The sequence below is a fragment of the Rhinolophus sinicus genome, linkage group LG02, assembly GCF_036562045.2.
Source record: "Rhinolophus sinicus isolate RSC01 linkage group LG02, ASM3656204v1, whole genome shotgun sequence".
Lineage (NCBI taxonomy): Eukaryota > Metazoa > Chordata > Mammalia > Chiroptera > Rhinolophidae > Rhinolophus > Rhinolophus sinicus.
The window spans coordinates 58,322,519-58,348,141 of NC_133752.1; the positions used below are offsets into that span (position 1 = coordinate 58,322,519).

At 36.4% G+C, this 25,623-nt stretch overlaps 1 protein-coding gene across 6 annotated transcripts in view; it reads right to left on the reverse strand.

Annotated features, from left to right (window-relative positions):
- SLC4A4 (solute carrier family 4 member 4) overlaps positions 1–25,623 on the reverse strand; it is a 343,152-nt gene that overhangs the window by 167,640 nt on the left and 149,889 nt on the right. For 4 of the 6 annotated variants that reach the window (XM_019757100.2, XM_074324475.1, XM_074324476.1 and 1 more), the window contains 2 exons: positions 24,318–24,478; positions 17,077–17,256 (listed from right to left, as the gene is read on the reverse strand). In XM_019757100.2, the coding sequence (XP_019612659.2) occupies positions 17,077–17,256; positions 24,318–24,478 (341 nt within the window). The remainder of the gene's footprint in view (positions 1–17,076; positions 17,257–24,317; positions 24,479–25,623) is intronic. The other 2 variants (XM_019757101.2, XM_019757102.2) reach the window with 1 other exon arrangement.

Below are 25,623 nucleotides of genomic sequence, written 5' to 3' on the forward strand. Positions count from 1 at the left end.
CAAATGACAGGCCAGACAAATGATCTTCTTAAAGCTAGTGGTGACTTGGGAGGTCAGGTTTTAAATTGAAACATTTACAAGTTAATGTAAGTTTACGGCTAAATTTGGGTATTCAGCACATTATAAAATTTAGAAACATTTTTGTCAATTTATCTGTCTGTGTTTAAATGCTGTAAATAAAGTCAGCACTTGTGAGCGGCCATCTGTGCCAGCACCTGTTTGAGTCAAATCTCATGTCTTCTCTTTGCAATCTGAATTTTTAATTGTTTCCCATAATTGAACTTCTTTGTAAGTTTTTATTACACTAAGAAAAATGATAAAGGGAAATGAACCAGTTGAGATTATTCCAAAATTGCTTTTGTCAAAAGGGAGGCATTTGGAAACATATGATATTATCATATTGTATATTATCATAATGACCAAGTTTCAACTCCTATTTATTTTGAAAACCAAGTGACCTGCTTAAAGAGCCAATATTCTTGCAAGCATAGCTAAAGGAAATGAAACAGGCTAGACAACTGGCAGCCGTTTATCTAGGCCCAAGCAAGGACCTACTGAAATTCCAGATCAGTGAGAACTGACAGAGGTTGGTAATGCAAAGTAAACTCAAAATAGTGTTCACATTCTTTAGCTTCTGATCGGTATGTAGCTCACTGATACCGTGGCTTGCCCCTAAAGTAAGTACAAGAGGTCAGCAGCTGCTCCAAAACTCAGGTGCTAAAAACTAATTTTCCCCAACAGCTTCTCTCTCCTCTATTCAACATGTCAACGTGCTGTTTGCTGGGAACTAAAGCCAGAAACTCCTTTTTTTGCAACCCCAGTCTCCACTTATGCTGAGCCTCACCATCAAGGGGACAGTGGAATGGAGCCTGGCACGCACCAGCAAAGAACCTGGCTCCAAAGACACGCATGAAAATGAAACTGCCCACAGAGACTTGGCACCTGTGTTTTAGCAAAGATGACTGGAGCCATCTGGCTGCTTACCATCATGAAAACTGGGAGGCTCACAGCATCTATTACTTATACTGGCAAATTCCAACAATTTGATTTGTTGGACCCTATGCATACTTTTGTGCATAAAGAGATACAAACTCTGTAACCCTTTCATGTTGCTTATATTCTCTTCACAAATTTACTCCGAAGATAAAATTTTAAAAATTTGTTCCCAAAGCTGGAGCTGAAATTTCTATAATTATACCATGGTAATAAGCTATTATTGTACACCTTTTCCAAATAATGTTTTTATTGTACCTCTTCTACACTTACGCTACAAATAACAACTTGGTTTTGCTACCTTATATATGCTTTTTTAAATCACTTTTGCCTTGCTTCAGGCATAAACAAGGTGGAAATTAGTTTATATGATTGTGACTTGATGAGAAAAGATATAGCTCTAAAGATGTGCGAGTGATGGTTTACAATATCTAGACTGCAGAAAAAGATGTAAGGAAAACTTTTTTAATGATTCATATTTACCTTGAGAATCAACTTGTGTCCAAAACCATCGATCCCAAATCTGTTCAAGTGAAGAGGGTGTCCCTACTTGAATTACGCAAATAGACCAAAAATCCTCTCCAGCAAAATGCTTTTTATATAGTCCAATGAAGAAGAAAATAAATTTTACTCATGCTAAAGTTTTAGGACTCAAAAAAAAAAAAGTTTTAGGACTCTTTCAGGATTGTAATGGTGTGTGCTCAAATGGTTATTAAGCACCAACTATGAATTCCACATTGTTATTTTGTCAAGAACTTTAACCCAAGAGTATAGCAGCATTTCACCTGTAAGCACATGCCTAGAAATTTCCATTTGGAAAGCCAATAAAAACATCCAACTGCCATATTTGGCGTGTATTTCTTTCTAGATATAGAATGCTCTCCAGAGCCCTTCAATAGCACATGATTACACAAAGTAAGAGACCAGATTTATTGATGTGTGGGAAATAAATTATGGTTGAAGAAACTCAATACCCATTGTAGTTGAATTAGCATATTGTTATTAAGCACACTATGTTCCTCCATTTCTTACGCTTGGACAAGTTTCTGAGCTTCAGGTTTTTCATCTTCTAATGAGGATAATGATAGATACATTAGAAACATCAGAGAGAACAATGCCTAGTATATATAATAGGTGCTCAATTAATGGGAGGTGTTATTATCCCTGCTACTACTAATACCATAGGTGGAATGCTTCCTTCGTTCAACATCCTGAAAGATGTTGGAAAATACTAAAGACAGTAATCTTGGCCTACTTAAAATGCAAAATTTGATTCTTAAGAAATCAGGTTTGCAAACCTGAAAAGATCTGCTTTTTCTCCTTTGTATTTGTACTAAAACAGGGTTTTAATAGAATGAGGCATGCTTAATCATTTTTGAAGACTTTAATTTTATTCTTCTTTTTTTTCTTTTGGGAAGACATAGTAAAGAGTCCACAATGCTCATATCTCATGTCTTTATTTTGCTTATCCTCCTTTTCCCGCATTCTTCCATCTTTCCCTCTATTCTTCCCTCTATTTCTCTTTTACAGACACCAGGACATGGTCCCAGATCTACACTTACTTTCTTGTCTGCTCTTAGAGAAAGATGAGCCTTGGGAAAACAAAACTTTGCAAGGTTGGCTCTATCAAAGACCTCAAGCCACGGAAGATTTACTCAGGAATGGCAGCAGCAAATCAGTGACAGGTCCTTTATATATATGGCTTTTCCAGAGAGGGAGAAACAGAGAGGGGAGTACTCATATGTGATAGAATAAGACAAAGAGAATCATTCCATTCCTTTACTCCATAACAGGCCTTGGCTATGTATAACACACTCGTAATTAGTAAAATTGTAAAATAAGTTTATTTCTTAGTAACATCCTGGTATACATACATTATTTATTTATAGCTAAAAAGGTTATTGCTCAGACATATTGATCAATTTTTATACTCTAAATTAAACATATTGTAAAGCTCATGAGTGATACCTCATCATATTATTTGGCATCTGTAAATTTCACAATGAAAGTATCACTGTTTTAAAAATAAAACTCCAAGGGTTCTGGTGAAGATGGCAGAGTAGGAGAAGGCTGTGCTTACCTCCTCCCATGACCACATTAAAATTGCAACTAAATTATAGAACAATCAACCTGGAAAACCATCTGAAAACTCGCCAAATAGAAGTTCTATAACTCAAGATATAAAGCAGCAGCCACCCCAAGATAGGAAGGACAGCAGAGATGCAAAATGGGCTGGCCCGACACTCACATGTGGTGGTCCAATCAGGAGGGATATCTCAGGTGCAGTGATTTCCCCCCCCCCAAAGGGTGAGGGGTCCCAGCCCCACACCAGGCTCTCCAGCCCAAAGAACCAGTGATGGGAAGAGGAGCTGCCATGGCATCTGGCTATGATAGCAGTAGGGATTCCATCTGACTGGATGAGAGAGAAAGCAGCTGGAAACCCAGGTGTGCACTTAAAGACCCCACATACAGACTCTCATACTCTCTTGGCACTAATCAGGCACTCACCATGGGCTCTGGCAGAGAGCCTGAGACTCGGGAGGTGCCACAGACATACGGGAAGAGACCAAGTTGTGTGGCTTCAGATCAAGTGTTGGAGAGAAAACCACCATTACCCATGCATTCAGCCCTACTCCCTTTTAGCCAGATGGTGGGCGCCATCTCTCCTGTGTTGATCTATCCCCCACATGGCCAAAACTGAAGTTTAATTGGCCTGGTGAGTTCTGCTTATTCTACCCCGCTGACACCCTGGGACTCTGTCCCACCCAACCTGCACAATGCCAGAGGCCTTTTCCTGGCTGGCAGGCAGCCAGTGTTGGCACGTGCTACAGTCTTTCTTGGACAACTCTCTAGGGTCCGTGGACTCTAGGGAGATGGCAGCTGGCTTCGGAGTGCTTTAAAACTTTTGTGGAGTGGACCCAGGTTCCGAACTAGGATCAGATCTGAATCTGCCTTAAACTGTCGAGTACCACTCGTCCCACACTGGTGACTTCCTGAGACCTGGCCCCACCCAACTCATGCACCAATGCAGGCTATTTCTAGGGCCTGCAGGTATTCAGCGTTAGCCCATGCTGCAGTCTTCCTTGAACAACTTTTGGGGTTCACATGCCCCAGGGAGGTAGCAACTGGCCTTGGTGTGCTCTGAGCCTTTTGCTGAAAGTAGACACAGACTGAAAACTGGCATCAAATCTGAATCTGCATTAACCCACTGAACACCACTCACCACACACTGGTGAATCCCTGAGAGCCCACCCCACCAAACTCCCGTACCACCCAAGGCTCTTTCAGCAGCTGAAACTTATGGACAGATGACAGGAGGTGGCAAGCCTTGGGGTTCCCTGGGCATTTTACTGAGCTGCATCAGGCCTGGTACTAGTGACAGCCAGCTGTGGTTTCCAGCATGGACTCCCACACACCTCCAGGTCCAACACAGTTAGTGACCAACCACAGATGGCTTTGCAGCTCCTACCAGGTAGCCCCAGACCAGTCACAGGCAGCAACTGACCTTGGCCTGCACAGAAACCCATCCTAAGAGGCCCTAGAACCAGCACCTGGTGGCCAGCTTCAAACCATAACCGAACACCACCTGATTAGCTCCACAAGCAGGACACTAAAAGGCTGGTATTGGCAGGCACCAGAGCCCAATAGGGCAAATCCCTCTCCATCAGGTAAGCCCCCTGCTCATCAGCCCATAAGCAGTGGACATGGCCAAACCCCACAGCCAGTCAATCTGAGAGTCAATCCCATCCACTGTCATGCCAACAGCAATCAAGATTCAACTACAACAGGAAGGCACACACCACCCACACAAGGGACACTCCTGTAGCATCCAGCTTAGGAGTCCAGGGAGACTGTGCCACTAGACCCCACAGAACACCTACTATATAAGTCTACCTGGCCAAGAATGTGAGAAGAAGCAGATCTACCTAATCTATAGAAACAAATACAGAGAGGCAGCCTAAATGAGGAAACAAACAAACAAAAAGTCCTACATGAAAGAATAGGAGAAAGCTCCAGAAAAAGAAGTAACCAAAATAGAGGCAAGCAATCTATCAGATACAGAGTTCAAAACACTGGTTATAAGGATGCTTAAGGAACTTAGTGAGAACTTCAACAAAGAGATAGTAAGCATTAAAAAAAAGTACACAGAAACTATAAGAAAACAGTCAGAAATGAAGAATAACTGAAATGAACAATACACTAGAAGGAATCAACAGCAAGTTAGATGAAGCAGGGGATCGAATAAGTGATTTGGTGAGAAGGCGCAGAAAACACTCAATTGGAACAGCAAAAGAAAAAAAACAATAAAAAAAATGATAGTTCGAAGGACCTCTGGGATATCATGCATAACAATATGCGCATCAAAGGGATACCAGAAGGAGAAGTGAGAACAATGGATTGAGACTCTCTTTGAAGAAATAATTACTGGAAACTTTCCTAACCTGGCGAAGGAAATAGCTATATAAGTCCAGGAAGCGCAGTCCCCAGCAAGAATAACCCAAGGAGGCCCACACAAAGACACATTATAATTAAAATGTCAAAGATTAAAGACAAAGAGGGAATACTAAAAGCAGCAAGAGAAAGGCAACTAGTTACTTATGAGGGAGTTCCCATAGGACTGTCAGCTGATATCTCAACAGAAATTTTGCAGGCTAGAAGGGATTGGCACTCAATATTCAAAGTGATGAAAAGCAAGGACATACAACCAAGAGTACTTTACGCAGCAAGTCTATCATTTCAAATTGAAGGAGAGATAAAGAGCTTCTCAGACAAGAAAAAGCTAAAGGAGTAAACCATCACCAAACCAGTATTACAAGAAATGTTAAAGGAACTTCTTTAAGTATAAGGGGCAGAAAAAAAAAAAACAACAACACAATATAAATAATAAAATGGCAATAACTAAACATCTATTAACAATTACTTTAAATGTAGAAGGATTAAATGCTCCAATCAAAAGACATAGGGTAGCTGAATGGATAAGAAGCCAAGACCCATACATATGCTGTCTACAAAAGAGCCACTTCGAAAGACACATAGACTGAAAGAGATGGAAAAAGATATTTCATGCAATGGAAATGAAAAAAAAAAAAAAAAGCTGGAGTATCAATACTTATATCAGACAAAATAGACTTTAATACAAAACTATAATAAGAGACAAAGAATGAAATTATTTAATGATAAAGGGATCAATCCAACAAGAGGATATAACCCTGGTAAACATTTATGCACTCAACACAGGGGCACTTGAATATATAAAGCAAATACTGACTGACATAAAGGGAGAGAGCTGCAGTAATACAATCATAGTAGAGGCTTTTAATACATGATTGATGGATCTTCCAGACAGAATATTAACAAGAAAACAGCGGCCTTAAATGACACACTAGACCAGATATTTTTTATAGCATTTCACCCCAAAGCAACAGAATATACATTCTTTTCAAGTGCACATAAAACATCTTCCAAGATAGATCACATGTTAGGCCATAAAACAAATCTCAATGAATTTAAGAAGACTGAAATCTTCTTAAGTCTCTGATCACAGTGGTATGAAACTAGAATCAATTACAAGAAAAAAAATCTAAAAAACACACAAACACATGGAGGCTAAATAACATACGACTAAATAATGAAAGGGTTAACAATGAGATCAAGGAATAAACCAAAAGATACCTTGAGACAAATAAAAATAAAACACAATGACCCAAAAGCTATGGGACATAGCAAACGCAGGTGAATTTTACCAAACATTCAAAGAAGAATTAACATCTAAACTTCTCAAGCTATTCCAAATAATTCAAGAGGATGAAAGGATCCCAACCTCATTATACAAAGCCACCATTACCCTGATTCCAAAGCCAGACAAAGACATTACAAAAAAAAAAAAAGAAAGAAAGAAAGAAAATTATAGGTCTATATCCCTGATGAACATAGATGCAAAAATCCTCAGTAAAATATTAGCAAACAAAATCTAGCAATATTTTTAAAAGATCATATACTATGATCAAGTGAGACTCATTCCTGGGACACAAGGTTAATTCAATATATACAAATCAATTAATATGATATACCTCATAAACAAAATGAAAGATGAAAATCATATGATCATATCAATAGATGCAGAAAAAGCATTTGACAAAATCCAGCAACCATTTATGATAAAAACTCTCACCAAAGTAGGAATAGAGAGAACATATCTCAACATAATAAAGGTCACATATGACAAACCCTCCACTAACATCATACTTAACACGAAAAGCTAATTTTCCTTAAGATCAGGAACAAGACAAGGATGTTCACTTTCACCACTTTTATTCAACACAGTATTATAAGTCGTAACCACAGCTATGTGACAAGAAATAAAATGTATCCAAATTAGAAAGGAAGACAAAAAACTGTCATTATTTGCAGATAACATGATGCTATACATAGAGAACCCAGATTCCACAAAAACCTATTATAACTGATAAATGAATTCAGTAATGCAGCAGGATATAAAACTAATATTTAGAAATCAGTTGCATTTCTATACACTAAGAATGAATTATCACAAAAATTAAGAAAACGATCCCATTTGCAATTGCATCCAAAAAAATGAACTACCAAAGAATAGGTTTAACCAAAGAGGTAAAAGATTTGTACTCAGAAAGACGACATTGAAGAAAGAAACTGAGGAAGATACAAATAAATGGAAGCACATACCATGCTCATGGATAGGAAGAATTGTCCAAATGTCCATACATCCCAAAGCAAGATAGGTACAGATTCAATGTAATCCCTATCAAAATAGTAATAGAATTATTCATAAAACTAGAACAAATAATCCTAAAATTTACATGGAGCCACAAAAGACCCCAAATAGCCACCACTTTCTTAAGAAAAAAAAAACAAAGTTAGAGGTATCACAACACCTGATGCCAAACTATACTGTAAGTTTATAGTAATCAAAATAGCATGGTACTGGAATAAAAACAGACACACAGATCAATGAAATAGAATAGAGAGCCCCAAAATAAATCCACATCTATATGGTCAATTAATATTAATCTATGACGAAGGAGACAAGAACATACAATGGGATAAAGAGTCTATAAATGGGACTGGGAAAACTGGACAGACACATGCAAAAAAAAAAAAAAAAATGAAACTAGACCACCTTCTTACACCATATACAAGAATAAACTCAAAATGGATTAAAGATTTAAATGTTAACACCCAAAACCATAAAACTCCTAGAGGAAAACATAGGTAGTAAACTGTCTCATATTGCTCTTAGTAATATTTTTTCTGATATGTCTCCTAAGGAAAGGAAAACAAAAGTAAAATTAAAGAAATGGGTACATCAAACTAAAAAGATTTGCACAGCAAATGAAACCATCAACAAAAAGGATAAACAACCTACTGTAAGGAAGAAGGTATTTGCCAACGAGACACCCAATAAGGGGTTAATAGCCAAAATTTATAAAGAACTCACACAACTTAACACCAAAAAAACTAACAACCCAATTAAAAGATAGGTAGAGGATCTGCATAAACATTTCTCCAAAAAGGACGTAAACACGACCAAAAGACATGGAAAGATGCTCAAGGTCACTAATCATCAGAGAAATGGAAATTAAAACCACAGTGAGATATTACCTCATAGCTGTCAAAACGGCCATCATCAATAAATCAACAAACAAACGTTGGTGAGGACGTGGAGAAAAGGGGACCCTCATGCACTGTTGGTGGGATTGCAAATTGGTGCAGCCGCTATGGAAAACAGTATTGAAGTTCCTCAAAAAATTAAAAATTGAAATACCTTATGACCCAGCAATTTCACTTCTGCATATGTATTCAAAGAAATCCAAAGCACTTATTTGAAAAAATACATGTACACCTATGTTCATTGCAGCATTATTTACAATAGTCAAGTTACGGAAGCAACCTAAGTACCCATCAATAGATGACTGAATAAAGAAGAAGTGATACATATAAGAAATGGAATATTATTCGGCCATAAAAAAGAATGAAATTTGAATATTTGCAACAACATGAATGGACCTGAAGGTATTATGCTAAGTGAAATAAGTCACACAGGGAAAGACAAATAACATATGATCTCACTTATATGTGGAATCTAAAGAACAAAATAAATGAAACAAAACAGAAACAGACTCATAGATACAGAGAACAAATTGTTGCCAGATGGGAGGGAGGTTGGGGGGCAGAGTGAAAGGGGTGAAGGGATTAAGAAATACCAATTGGTAGTTATGAAATCGTCACGGGGATATAAAGTAAAGCATAGGGAATGTGCTCATTAATGTGGTAACAACTATGTATGGTGCCAGGTTGGCACTACACTAGGAAGGGGGATCACTTTGTAAATTACATAAATGTGTAACCACTGTGCTGTACACCTGAAATTAATACAAAATAAAATTGAATGTCAACTGTAATAAAAAAATTTTAAAAATTAGGGGAAAGGTAAAAGGTAATAAAATGTTCATATATAAAATGAATAAGTCATGGGGATGTAATGTACAGCACAAGGAATATAGTCAATAATATTGTGACAGCATAGTACGGTGTCAGATGGTTGCTGGACTTATCATGGTGATCACTTCTTTAAGTGTACAAATGTAAAATAACTATGGTGTATACCTGAAATGAACATAATATTGTATGTTAGCTATATTTTAATAAAAGTCTTTTAAAAATAAAAAAAATAAAAATAAACCTTTAAGAATGTTCTAATATATTAGGTGGTAGAAGAAAAAAACTAGGAGACTCAGAAAATAATAGAATACAAAATAATGATGGGAAATTGAAGCTCTGTCCTCAGTTTTAAATCTGAAAGGCACTGAATTTGCCCCTTAAAGTACTTCTGAATCATAGCTGTTCCTTACGGTTGTAGCTCACGTTATACTTATTAACTACTTTCACAAAGATAGCTTATTCACTCCTGGCTGCATACATTACTACATTAATTTGATAAATATAAAAACTAAGGCTCAAAATGATTATGTAAATTGTTCAAAATCAGTGCTTACTGTTAGCCTAGGATTAGAATGAAGTCTTTGGAAAACATAATACCATGTCTTCAAGATTATAAAGTAGGCCATTAATGTCAAAATCTAAATACTCACTTTTGTTCTATCTCTTACGCCTGACTCTTCATTGTCATATAGAACAGAACAGAATACCAAACACTAGGAGAGAATGACACTTGGTGAAAAATGTAGTGTTGTTTGTTTAAAGATCTGAACATTATAAATCTGGAAGATCAGTCACTTGCCTGGGGAAAAGAAAGAAAGATAAGAATGGGGTCTGATAGACGAATTAGAAATATAATAAAAACAATGCTAATAACTATTGTTATTAGGAAACACTTTCATTCAGATACTTTTCTAAAAACTTTCCATGGATTGTCTCATTTAATCGAAGGCTGAGAAGAGCTTGATCATTCACTGGGTTCTGGCCAGGGCATTCATCTATGCTGTGCAACTGAATGCAGAATTAAGAGTCCTGAACAAAACAGATGGATGGGTGTTGTTGGTTTTTGGAGAGAGCTGACTATATGCAGAAAGGCACCTGGCAAGATGACTCATCCATTTTAAGGTGAGGTGAGCCTGTTAACTGACCCATCTCAGAACGGGAGAAGCATGATAGCCTGTTTCAAAGAAACAGAATCTGTGAGGGAAGTTAGGGAAATGCCGCCTTACCCATCGATTCAGGGACCAGTTCTGAATTTAAGCATATGGAGGTAAGGGGAGCCACAAAGTAGAACCACCCAGCCAGAGACAATTGGGAAAAGCTAGACTCCAAAACCCAGAAACACTAAGAATTCTAAAGAGAATTGAGGAAGCTGCCAAACCTGGCAATGATCCCAGCCCGATCCACCACATGCCAGCATCTAGTCAGCTTAATCTAATATCCACAATAAATAGCTTGAATATACCTAATCTTAAATCAGATCTAAAGCAACAAGAGCCTCGCTAATCCCACTGACATTTCAATGGGGCCTGGAATTACGATGAACAAAAGAAAAGATTTCTTTCCATTGTTCATTCTATGTTGTTACCCACTATCTTACTGTAGGTAACAGCAATAGGTTACACTGTTAAAAATACCTAAAGTTGTTGTGTGCTTATGTCAAAAACAGCAGTGTGAGAGAGAGGCTGGGAAGCAGCCTTCTGCCTGGTGCATAACTTTGAAAAGAGGAATCCAGAAAGAAGGTAAGTGGTGCCAACAAGTGGTGGGAGTAAACAGATCGCATTTCTCATACTTAATAGAAAAGAAAAAAAAAAAAGGTGAATTGAAGACAAAATCCAGAGGTTCAATCAGGAGTAGCGTATATCCTAGTAAATACAGAAGACATCATCTCGCACCAGGAAAAAGCATGGAGGAAGCAGTGCGAGGCCTAGAACTGGCTGCCTGGCACGGAGCTGCCACATTTTCCAAGTCCTCATTTAAGTCTCGGATTCTCAGTGTGGTTTAGGGTTTCCCTGATAGCTAGTTAGCAAAAAGTAAAATCAATGATGTGGACAGATGTTCTATAAGAGGGCTATAAAGAGAAAGGGCTCCATCCTCTCCCACTGGTGATGGAACGATATTGGTGTCAATCACCAAAAGGCAGAAGAAATAAATCAGCTCTATATCCATGAGTTTCTTCCAAAACAGTAAGGTACAGAGCAAATATCATTGCAGAAACAACTCTTACTAAATACAAGATTTTCTTTCTTAATTGTATTTAAACATATTATATGTGATTTGATATCATTTGTTGAGTGACTACTATATGCCAGTTACCAGTCCAAACATTCTACATACATTATCTCATTTAATTTCCATTATCTCTGTTTTACAGACATCAAAACAAGAGTTACATTACCTTTCAAATATTTTATTGAAAAAAAATACTAATGAAAAATGGGGTTACAAAATTGTATTAGGGAAAAATGAAATTCAAAGTCTAGGTCTGATTGGATAACCAAAGTGATTTTCCAATGAAGGACATCTGTACTCTCAGACCATGGAAGGCAAGTAACTGATTTTTATGTAATTTAGTGAGGAAAAAAATGAAGACACCAAGAAAAGAACAGGGACAAACTGATGATGGCTTTGCCCAAATGTCCACAAAGGTAGTGAAGCTGAATACTCAAATCAAGGTTCCCAGCTGATCTTGATCCTAAAGTCAGGTCCCATTCATCTTCTGTAAGCTTAGACCATGCATATTAAATGGGAAGTGATATTTTTTAAAATCAGATCATCCTACTATACACTTTTTAAAACATAGTTATCAGGTAATCTTGTCATAAACATCTTACAAAATTTTTATTGAATGAATACAAATTAAGTATAAACATTAACTTCACTTTCTAATAAAAAACAAACTGAATACATCTTACTTGACTTTTAAATATTACCAAGGAACATTCCTGGGCTGAAACATCATTCTTTCATAGTAAACCACAATGATACAGAACTATTACCTAAGTATCTCATATCAAATTATTAAACAGAACTATATAAAATTACCAATTAGTCAACGTTATCTTACCCACAAAAAGGGCAATTTCATGTGGTTCAATCTAAAACAATAGTGAGACATAGAAGTAGTAAAGGAAATTCAACACCAGAGGAAATGATAACCTCATTACTTTCTTCATACAACACTACCTCTGCAGAAATGCCTCAATTAATATATTGAGAAATTATAGCACTTGCCTAAAATTTCGTACCTGGTAGACATGGCCATCCGAATTCACAGATGCCTCAGACAAGTGGCAATTTCACAATAATTAACATCTTGGAAGCTAGCCGGATTTTTTCCTAATTTATTACAAATAAAAATGGTTTTCATTTCTTTTTAGAAACACTAAATCATCTTGAACCTCAAGCTACAGGAGGACCCTAAGCATGATGAGAGTGGATCTTCAGCTATGGATAGACAGCGACTGGACTGGTAAATGTTTGAAAACCAGCTCTCCAGGTGAAAACAATGCGCGCGTGCGTGTGTGTGTGTGTGTGTGTGTGTGTGTGTGTGTGTAGTAACTTTTGCTGATGTAAAGGATGTGCAGCACACATATAAATAATAATAAAATATACTTTGCAAATTGCACATAGAGTGCTTTTGTTGATTTTTAATGAACTCTTTTATCAGTAGCCAATTTATAGTGGCAATTGGCAAACAAGCACAGTTCAAACATCCATGTTAAACATCCATTATCATATATGCTAACAGGTAAGACAAAAGCAAAACAATGAAGACGTATGTCAGACTTCACTCCTTGTCAATGATGTCAGTGACTCCTTTGCTACACTGGATAATCATTTTTAAATACCAGAATAATATTTTCTCAATTCTTCGTGCTATTCACACTTTAACAGTTGGTATGAACTGAATGTTTGTATCCTCTGGAAATTCGTATGTTGAAATCCTAACCCCCAAGGGATGATATTAGGAGATGGGGTCTTTGGAAGGTAATTGGGCAGAGCCTTCTGGAATGGAATTAGTGCCCTTATAAAAAAAGACAGGAGAACAAGATAATCTCTTTCTGCCATTTGAAAATACAGTGAGAAGGCAGCCATCTACAAGTCAAGAAGAAGGCCATCACCAGGAACCAAATCTGCAGCACCTTGATCTTGGACTTCCCAGCCTCCAGAACTATGAGAAATAAATGTTGTCTAAACCACCCAATCTATGGTAATTTGTTATAGTAGCCAAGCTGACTAAGACAACAGCTATAGATATTATGTACTTTTAAGTTGAATCTGCATGATTATCATTTTCTCCATAATTTTATAAAGTCTAGAGACAATTAACAAAAATCAAGCTCTGATTTATAGCCTCTGCTGATTTCTATGGTGTAAATACTACCATCGTGGCTGACTTCAAATTACCAATATGAAGTCACTGAATGAAGAATTGGGAAGAGATGCACAGTAGCACATCATCTTACAGTATTTCTACCATATAGACACAAAAGACGTAAATAACCTCAACAGCGTAGACTATAGTAAAATGCACTAAAATAAGTAGGAAGTGAGGGATTTTGAGTGTTTATCACCGTTAGTTTTAATATAATTATTTGTCTATTTATATAACTTAATTTTTCATAGTATCTATGTTTAACAACCAGCTCACAAAATTCCTGATAATTGGTAAGAGGTGGCTCCAGCAAACCAGTGCAAAATGAAAGCATTTCCAGTTCTGAAGTATCTTCATAAATTTGCTCTCATAACTAAAGTTGACAGTGTCATTCGGTCTATTTTGTAGCCTATGATAGAAAACTAAGTAACTTCAATTTACCTAGGTTTCACATGGGCATATTAGAATCTAGCTCTAATTATAACAGATAGAAGTTTCTGTTTTGTTAAAATAGTAGTAACAGTTCTATAACTCTTTATTTCAGAAATTTATTCTAAGAACATTTCATAATGTTTAAAATATTAATTAAATGCTAACATACAAAGGTAAGTGTATAAACTTATAAGAATAAGTGCTTCTAGAAAACCAAAAATTTGCCATTTGATCATTAATAATAATGTTTCATGAAAGGCACATGAAATTCATTCCTATAAAATCTCTCAAAGCCAAACCTTACCTCTGGAAATTTAAAAGGAGTTAGGTAACACAAAGGCCAAGAGTAACATGTTTCAAAAGGCCTAATCATATTCCATGCTTCAGGGTGTAAGCTGATCAGCTGAAGAGCTGGAAAGGAAAAGCACTGCCTGGCCTTCCCATTTGCATTCTGCCTAGCATATATAAGATTTCAGAGAGAAAAGGTGAATGACAAAAGCAATTTCAACTTTCCTCTGAAGTACAAAGATCTACTGATAGGATAAAAGACTGAGTGATGAGTGATATCAACTAATTAGTTGTATTCCACATCCAAATGCTTTCTCCTAAAGTACAAGATACTGGCCTCCCAAGACCCATCTGTTCCTAATTTCTACTCTGCCTGCACTTCCCTGAAAATGAAGCTCACACCACCCTGGTAGAAGGCACCCTCAACCTACTATATCCGTTCCTTTTCTCTTTGCAAATATATCAATATTTGAAAATAATGCACTTTCTTGTTTCTTTATACTACCACCAGCTTCGTGACTAAAAAAAAAAAAAAATCTCCAAATCATAGAATTTAATTTCATGTGAGAGCGAGGATAATAAATAAGACATAAAAGACAGACTTTTACTTTAATTGCCATAATTCTAAAAACATGGGTTGCTTTTAAAATGAAATATTTATGACATCAGTTATAATAAACTGTTTACCCCATAACCTTTGCAGCCATTAAACAAAACCTCTCTTCAAAAATACAATTAAAAAAATAAAAATTAAAAAAAATAAAAACATTTCCCATCAGCATCAATATTCCAGGTAATGGCAGAACCATCAAATTGTAGTAGGAATGTTCTAAATTAGATGATTTCTTTTGTGAATGCTTTTTATAAATAGCATTTCTATTTTAAGTATTTATTTATAATCAATTTTGCTTCTTAAAAAATCAATATATAAGCCACTCAATAAGACTGAACTTCTCATTTGGTGCTACTTAAGGACTAAACACTCTTATAGAAAATACAATGATGGAATGGTTCGAAAATATACCAGAGAAAGTTTGCTAATGGTAAGCTTTTTTCCAGACTACCATTAATTTTAATATTTAATCAGAAAACCCAATTTTCCAGAAATGAAACAACTGAGTTAGAATTCAGTTCATACAATTCACTTAGCCCACCTTTTCCATGACAGTATGGTTTCTGTTATTCTGCAAGTGCAGCTGATGGCCAGGAAATAGAAGCCCCCTTATCTGCTCATTTCTCTTAATTCTAAAAAGGACTGGGGGTGGAATGGGAGAGACCTACTTCTACCAGCTCAATGCTTAGCAACTCTTTCCACTGTGCCTTCATGTTTCATACTTCATGGAAATTAACTTCTCCCTTCTCAGATTGCATCCAATCATGAAATTTATTTGAAACAAAGGCAATGATACAGAAGATAGACACTTTACAGAAAACTCTGGTAAATGCAAAACAGAGAATAAGTAAGATATAGTGCCTTTCCTATTGCTACCCTGTTTCCCCAAAAATAAGACCTAGCCAGACCATCAGCTCTAATGCGTCTTTTGGAGCAAAAATTAATATAAGACCTGGTATTACATTATATTGTATTATATTAGACCTGGTCTTTTATATTATTAATATAATATATATTATTATATTATATTATTATATATTTATATTATTATATAATTATATTAGTATTATATAACATAAAATATATATTATATTACATTACATTATTTATTAATATACATTATTATATTCATATATTGTTAATATATATTTATTATATTATATTAATTATATTATTTTACAATATTATAAAATATAAGACCCAGTCTTATATTACAGTAAAATAAGACCAGCTCTTATATTAATTTTTGCTCCAAAAGACGCATTAGAGCTGATGGCCCAGCCAGGGCTTATTTTCAAGGAAATGCGGTATGTAAATGGGGTTACTATCCCACCTTGAATCATTATTCTCACATCTAGCTATCATTATCATACAACAAAAGAGATTTTTTTTTAAGTAGAAAAATAATAGTGAGCCTTATTTTGATGAATGATCATTTATAAGCTGGATAGCAGCTCACATATCAAATCAAGCAAATACTTCACGATAAAAGATTTCAGAGCATCATAGCTTAGTCTGTCCTCCTAATTCTGACAAACCACCATATTGAAAGTATATTCCTTGATGTACTCAATAATCTACAAGTTTGCTGATTCATCTCAAATATTCAGTTGCTTCATCATAGCATTATTACCAAACCTCAGTCAATCAAAGCAGAGATACATGAAGCAAGCAAGGCATCTTGGCATTTGCAGCCTACAATAACTGCTGAAATCTTTCCAACAGGACTGCAAACCTGCCCAGCTGGATAAAAAGTGTTATTATGAAATGGCTGTGGCATATGAACTTGAGAAAAGAAGAAATATGGAGAGAGGTTAAAAAAAAAGAGATGACAAGAGATGGATAAAAGTGAGTGAGACTGGTACAGACAGCAGCAGCCAGTTGGCCCCTGCATTACCATTATCAGGGTTCGCAAACATCCTACTTGCACTGGAGACTGTCTTCCCAATGTCAGCCAGGGATCGAAGGTTAGATTTCTTGGTTTGATGCCGGTGCTTCCGGAGCAAAGTATAGGTCACCTTATCCTTAAGGTCAGGTTTCAAAAGGCCTGTCTCAATCTGATGATCAACAATCATCTCTGATACAAAAACAAAACAAAAACAAAAACTCAGTCAGAAGACCACGAAGTTAATTTTTTACTCTAAGTTTATAGATGTCATCCTCAGATTTAATATCAATATACTATTTTCCAAATTTCCACCTTCCCACTTTACGTGAAGGGTAAAGAAACAGGGACACTGGCATTAATTAGAGAATTATAAATATTACAGTAATTATAGTTTTAGAGAAAAATTGTCTTGTTCATTTTTTCCAAGTCCAGTTCATACTGAATTCACATAAATCACATTCTTTTATGAGTAGCACAATAAGTTAGTAATTTACATTTTTCAATTACGAGAAAAAAGATTAGAAAATTTCATGTATGCTATATCAAGTGTGCCAGAAATATAAATGATATGAAAAAAACTTGAGAATATATAAAATTTAAAGTAGTGACATTACTGATTTTTTTAATCTATTTCCTCAAATTCTTCTGTAATGTTGTTTTTTCTTTATAATAGGACCAAGTAAAGGAAAACAGTGCCTTTCCCTATATCGGGTTATTTGAACACCAATTAATCCAATGAAAGAAAGATTAAACTATAAAATTATGCCTTAGTCTTTTCTAAGAAGGGAGGGTTATTCTTCGTTTAGATCCAACTAAAGCCTTTCTAATATAAACCATTAGTCATTTTAAAGTATAAGTTGACCTGAATTTTCTATGAAATTTTAATATCTTAGTCTTACTATTAAAAATATTAAAATTTCTATTAGCTCTTTTTTAAAGAATGATTTTAACTAGAAAAGATGACTGTGTTTCATAGAAATTGCTCCATGGGTGGCTTTGCTGAAGGAAAAGTTATACTCTAATAGAAAATAAGAAATCCATTTTCTCACAAGTCAGCATACAATGTACGCAACAGTATAGCATAAATGTAACCTGGTGCACCCTACCTTACTGTCACATCACAGGTCGACATTTCCTCTGCCCAAAACAGGGTTCAGGACAAAATATCATGAAATCTGTGCAAGATAGGCAATGGCAGGATGCTACCTCACTGTATGCAGTTAGAGCTTTTGTCCCCTTCACAGAACCCGAACAGTGTATCCCATGCCTACCTGTTCAAGAGCATGGGTGCATCTAGCACATCAATAATTTCCTCTTGGGCAAATTTCTCCGTGTCCAAAAGTGGAGAAGAAAACAAAAGCTCTCCTTTTATAAAAGTCTGACAAGAAAACTGATAGGTGCTGGTAGGATAAGAGCATCTCTCAAGCATTCCCATCCTTTTGTAAAGAGAATTTACAAATACGCAAGAGGTTTTGCTTGGGCATGGCGGAACCTCTCAGAAGTTCATCCTGATAAAGCAGGCACTCAGAACTGGCCTCATGAGGCACAGCTAGAAACTGACGATTTACACAGTGTGCCATCAACTATTTGGGAACCAAGCAGAGACTGAATCCAGAATTTTCTACCACATGCCTTACACAGATGTCATAAATATCCCTTAATGCTGGACACTTAGTAGGGAGCCTGGGCATGGCAGGAAGAGTTTCTTCCATAGGAATGTTTTGGTTTGACAGTGGCCATTAGCTCTGAGTATTCTTAACTGATCCTGTAATACAATTAACTCTCTGTTCCACAGTAAAATAAATAGGTGCTACTGACACAACCCCATCACATTCCCTTTAAGTATTGTTCAATGTGGAAACTTCATTTTACAGAAGAACCACAAAAATAAACAAACAGTCCCAGCATATCTGCTGTGTTACCAAACTCCTACTCTAATTCCAAAGTTGTGGATTAAAGTGTTTCTTATCTACCCTTCCTGGCAGAGCCTCCCTCTGTTCTTTCTCTCCCCTGTAATCTCAAACTGATCCATATATATGCACAGCCGGCCCTCTATTACTAATGCCTGGAAATCACCAGTTAGAACAGGTTAAAACATCTGTGTGGCTGATGTTTCCATAAAAATGGCCCACAGTGCAGGGATCTCTTTACACATAAACTACAAATCCTTTCAAGGAAAGTCAGGGGGCTGTAACATTTCACAGCTACACTGAAATTAAGCCTTCAGTGTTCAAAATCCCACAGACACTACCACTTGGGGAATGTACCAACTGTAGATGATAGCAGAGCTAAAAGGAATCTCCAGGAGACATCAAGTTCAAGGTCTTGTTATACAGATGAGGAAACAGAGGGCAAGAGAGGAGACTTGCTCACAAACATAGCCTAATTAGAGGCAAAACCTTCCAAATAAAAGCAGGTTTTCTGATTCTTCATGTAGATCTTTTTCCGTACCACACAGTATTTTTCTTTATTTAAAAAGGAAGCTCTAGACCAAAAAAAAAAATTGCTATATGCAGAATTTATGCAAACCAACAGAAAGATGGCCATGCAACAGAAAAAAGGCCAAAGATGACAAACATTCTTAAGAGGAATACAAAGACCCAAGATATAGTCAACTTCAAGACTAACAGACAATTTAAACAAATTATGCAAATATAACCAATTATGAGATATCTGTTACTCTACAAAGTGGCAAAAATTAAAAGACTAATCCCCAGTGATGTGAAGGCTGTGTGCAACAGGCAATCCACGTACTGCTGAGAACAGCAGAACGAGCACAACCTTTCCTGAAGGCCACTTGGCAACCACATAACAAAACCCTTCATTACGTTCAAGTCCTTTGCATATTTCACCATTAGAAATCCATATTAAGGAAATCAGCAGTTTCACAGAAGCATCATAAAAATGCTCACTTTTCTTTACCGTAAAAACTGAAGGCAACTTAAATGCCCAGTAATAGATTATTAAATATTTTATATTTATATTTAATGCCATGGAAAGATAATTCATTTTATGTCTTTAAGTTTTAAAAGGCCGATTAAAGTGCCACAGGATAAAACCATTTTGCAAAATAAATTTCATATGTGTCAACAGATGTACAGAGAAACTGCTGGGAGGATAATCCTAAAAGAACAGATTTATGGTATTCTGATTTTTGTATATTTTCCGGGATTGTTTAAAAATGAACATAGATTTGTGATAAAAAAAACCCAAATATATTACCATTTTGAAAATACAAAAGATGCAAAAGGCAAGAAATGCCTTGACTAACACATCTGCCAACAGCCACAGCTCAGGAACGCCTTTAAATATAAAAATGAGAACTCCAAAAATAGAGCTACATTTTCCTAATCTATTTCCCATCATTATAAAATACCTAAAATGGCTTATAATTTTTTTTTTAACTTAGATGGGGAGGTAAATTCCGATGTAGTCGGCTTCACTTGTGAATGACACTCTTTAAATATATAATTATAATGATGAGAGTAATAATAAAGCTACTAAAATAATCCATGAAAATGATGATTTGTCCTTTAAATACTTTAAAGACAAATTTTTCTATTAGTATTAAGAAGGTGTTCTTCATGAAGAAAACAAGGAGAGCTCCTGAGAAGAAATCAGACTTAGGCTGAATTTTTTTCTGCAAGTGTGAGAAGTAACACCTGCTTAAACAGTCACCTACTGCTCATGACAGAGGACCTTTGCACCTGTAGCCAGGGGATGCCTCTCAGAGGCAGGACACTAAGAAGGAGTAGCAAAAATGGATAAAAATCTTGCTATTGTTTGTTTGACATAATCACACTCGTTATTACTACTGTTTCTTCTGGTCTGTTGAGATAACACTGGAGTTGAGAGATACGTCTTAAGACAGCTATACGTAATTCTCAACTCTGAATTACCAGCACGAGTCAAGACAAAACAACTCCACTTCATCCTCTCCTAAAAAAGAATTGTTTTGATAACCAAATAATGACAATAACTCCAAGTTACCATGCCGTTTCTGTCATTTAAAATGAAATAAGGGCTTTTCTTTTCCTTCGTGGTTTTTAACCCACTTCAAGGTTTAGATTCTTTCAGAGGACTTTTAAGTATTTCTTTTCAGCCAGTCACACTCTCTCAATCATGTTCTTTTCCTCGCACTCCTGCAAATCTGGTCCCTTTTTTTTTCTTTCTTTTGCTTGTGAATTTTTTTTTCTTTTTGGCCTCTTTATTTGCCTCTAAATTGTTTTTCTGTATTATCAACTCCAGAATGACAGCACTGGCTCGCTCCTGTTTGCCGCGGGGACTGTAGAACAAACATATTACTGGGCAATGATACCTCCGTGACCTAGTGGTGTCTAATTTTAAAATTCAATGACAATTTTTAAAGTAAATGCATGAGGTTACAGAAAAAGTTCACAGCTAATAATAACAAGTAATGGAAAATTAAAGTGAGAACACAGAATGCTTGGAGAACCTTTCTTAAATATAATAAATAGCAGAACCTCTCTCGTTGGCCATTGACTAACGAGTCTCCAATATAATGGGGGGTTCTGTCTTCTACTGCATATAAAGGGTCAGCTATTTGCTAACGACCCGAAGTTCCAAAAGATGGCTCTTTCTGGTGATGAAGAACCCAAAGACAGTTTTACAGAAAAGTCCAAGTATATATTCAACTTTAACTTTTGTCACCCTTGTTGGAACAGCTCCAGGCACAGCAAAGAAGCTGTTAAATTGTTTCCAGCTCCATCTATTACACCTTTCGGAAACTTTTCTCCTGCTCATCAAGTACCTAAGCATCTCTGTACCTGACTGAGTCTACACTCAGCCCTCTGCTAGGTGCCATGTAGAAAGATGTGCATAAACTCATTTATACTGGGATAGTCATGGAAGTATGTAACAAAAACACCTAATGTCCTCCTCATTTAATTCTCACAACCACCATGAAAGGTTCACCCTCATCCTACTTTTACAGATGAGTAACCTGAGACTGTTAAAAAGTAATTGCTTTGTGCATTCCACAGTCACACATGCTAGTAGGGGTAGACAGTAATTAAACCCCCTCCAAATTTAAATCCCCCATTCTTTCTATGACACCACTCTGCATCTCATGGAATTCATATATGACCTCTGTCGGGCAGAATGTATATTTTAATAGGGGACAAACCCTGGGCTCAGTGAAATGAAATCTCCACATGGTAGAATTTCAGGCAGTAACAATGGCCTGTGGCCAATAGAGAGACTTTTTTTTTTAATAGGAACTTTTCTGGTGACCTTTAAACCACAACACATATTCTCCTCCTCAATTGCCTGCACACTGCCAGGTCACAAGGTTAATTTCCATTTTACCTTGCATTTATGCATCTGATAATATTTTTCTCAACTTGTCTGATTTAAGATGTCTTTGCTCCAGATTAGTTCTTAATGTCCAAGTAGACAGTAAATGTAATTCTCACTCAAAAACTGGACTGATATTTGCTAACGATGATATTTTTTTAGATAAAAATCTCTCTTGCAGCCTTTACCAAACGAAACAAACTCAGTGGAACAAACCACCCAGAAAACCATTCCTTCCATTTGCTTCTGTCTTTGCAGATGGATTCCACCTTCCCTTGGTACAATAATCCAAGATCTCTCATGATCTATCAACTGTCCATTTCGGCCTTACCTGCCTTGTCAAATATAAAAAATTCTGCATAGTATTTCCTACATTACTTTCTAACTACCTATGCGGATATGGATTTATAACTTACCCATTTACAAAGTGGTAGATTTGCAAACCTAATTCCAGGGCCTGGAACAGTGTCTGGCACATTGTAGAAGCTTACACTCCACTGCTGAATAAACGCAAGAATTAATTCTGTCCACCTAGCATCATTACCTTAGTCTTTCTCTCTTCCCCATTTGCACCTTAAGTACCTCAGATGCATGACAAGTGTGGGGCTTCTTCACAAATCTAACAAGTTCTCTGAAGAACTGAATACATGTACATCAGCTAGATATATGCCTCCTTTGACTACTAATCTTTGTTTTCAACACAAATGCTATAGCCTCTCCATTTTCTATAAACATACAGATACCATAGACAAGTCTTCTGTCTACAGACAGTCAAAGAAATTTTGCAGTAAGTCTGAAATTACACAGGAACTTTACACTGGTCATTTTCTGCAGAGCCATGATCCATATCCAATTCTCCACAATCCCAAGGTAGGCACCCTACAGACCCCTTGGGAAAGGGCAGTCATCCATCCAAGCAGGTCCAGTGGTCACCTGGTTATGGAATTTTCCTAGGAGTAACAATCAGAGTGACTGCCCCTGTTTCTCAGGGTGTGCTCAATGAACACCCCATCTGTGCTGTTGGTCAATGCACCTAGATCTGTACAGTAATAAGGCAACTTAGACCAGGCCCTGGCAGAAGATGAAAACAATTACTATTGTTTGGAATGTAGTGGTGTGTGCCCAAGCTGTTCGACATGGTGAGTTAACATGCACTACACAACACTAATTGTTGCAAAAGATGCCAAAGCCACCCTGCACCATGAGGGTCAGTGACTTGCAGGTAGTTGCACAAATGATACTCAGCACCAAAGTGACCTGACTCTGCCACTAACCCATGCTCTGCTGACTGCTTGCCCCCGCATAACTTTTCTCTACCAACAGTTAAGGGAGCTTGACTTCCATCTACAAAATCAGCCCTAACCCAGGAACTGGACTATTTTCCTTCGTGTAGAGGATTTAAACCCTATTTTATAGATGACAAAACTGAGGCCCAGAGTTCAGTGCAATGTCTAAGATCAAAGAGTAATCTAGTGTCCAGACTTCCAGTCCAATATCGCCAAGGATGAGTGGGGGTAAGGGGCACCTTTATTCAAAATATTAATTTTATGCTAATCAGTGAAAAAATGAATACAAATATGTACACATACAATACGACTCAAATTTTAATTTTTAAAAAATAACATAGAAAATAAAAAGCACAAGAAAGAAGATTGAGAAACAAAACTGAATGGAAATAATGCCAAAATGTCAATAACGACTGACCGGAGAGAGATATAATGGATGACTTTTTAAGTTTTCTTCTCAATATTTGTCTGTATTTTCCAAATTTTCTGCAATAAATCCTACTAGTTTTATAACACAAGAAGAGAAAAAGAATAAATGTTCTAGAATATTTGACTCTGCTTATACTAGAAGTCATTTGCTTTGATGGAGACTCATGGATAGGCAGGAAAAGCTGTAAAAATGGTAAGAACTTAAAACAACATACTTACCCACCAACTGTGGGAGAGAAGAAGCTTCCCTGTCAAGCATAATGGATCCTTTCTCCATACACGTCCTCAGCTCAAATAAACTGTGAAGGGATAATGTGGCCACATGGGGCTTGCTCCATCTCTCCCCACCCTGTTCCACCTTTTCTTCAAACTTAATCCACCTAGAAACATGAAATTAGTGAATAGAAATTAGAAGTGTTTTAACCTTCCTGGAAATAGCAACATCAACCCCTCCATTTCCACCCCCACCAGTACTTCCAAAACATCTCCTTTTGTGGAGTCTTAAAAGCTTATTTATATCATTAATTGTGTTACCTATAGTTATAAACACACTAAATAGAAGAACTAGACTGTTCCTTTCCCTAATATTAGAGAGAAAGAAAACAAACCAAAAGGAACCAAAGCACTCTTGGTTTTATATCTATCTATATGTAACCATGAAAAACCTTAAGAACAATTATTTAACTAAATCTTTTAAATAAGGTCGAAAAAATATGCATTACAAAATTCTCCTTGTAGGTAGAGCTTACAATGTGTAATAGCCACCATTGTGAGAATTCTGTTGTGTCTCCACAAGGCAAATTTATATAAGATGAAATATCAGTTATGAACCAATATTTATCTTAAATATTTGAAAAGCACAGTCTATGAAGTGGTCAAATGAATATATAATTTCCCTTTAATGCCTAAAGAGGGTCAGCACATGTTGCTATGTCTTACTTTAATACATATCCCTCAGCTGACACATGTTCCCCCTTAAAGTCTGGTTCCACATGTGTTTAAAAATATGCAAGCTCAATGAACAACACATCTATTCTGAAATAACAGATCTCCTAGCATCCTTAGTATTGGAGCAAACAGCCTTCTTTCATAGCTTCTTCTTTCTAAGACTCCTAGACATTTTGATAGCTTAGCAATATATATCAATTTTTAAAAGTTTAATGGAAATAAAGGCAAAACACATTTGACAATTTTTATGTCCCACATATTACACATATAGACTCATCTTATACTGGTTAAAAAAAAAAAAAAAAAAAGGAAAGCATCATCATTTTGCTCTTCATTACCACCCAAAGAAAAATGTTTCCCTCACTTCAAACCTTCTGAAAAGATCAACAGTGGGGTTAAAAAAAATTGTTTTTCTACATTCTTCACCCAAAGGTTTAATGATTGAAAAATGTTTTCCTAGAAAAGGTAAACACTCACCTAGCTCACTAAAGATGAGAACAAAGGGCAGAGATCAGAGGAAGTTCTACATGAGGTATTATTTATAGACTACTCACCACCCCCAGAGGAGGGAAGAAAA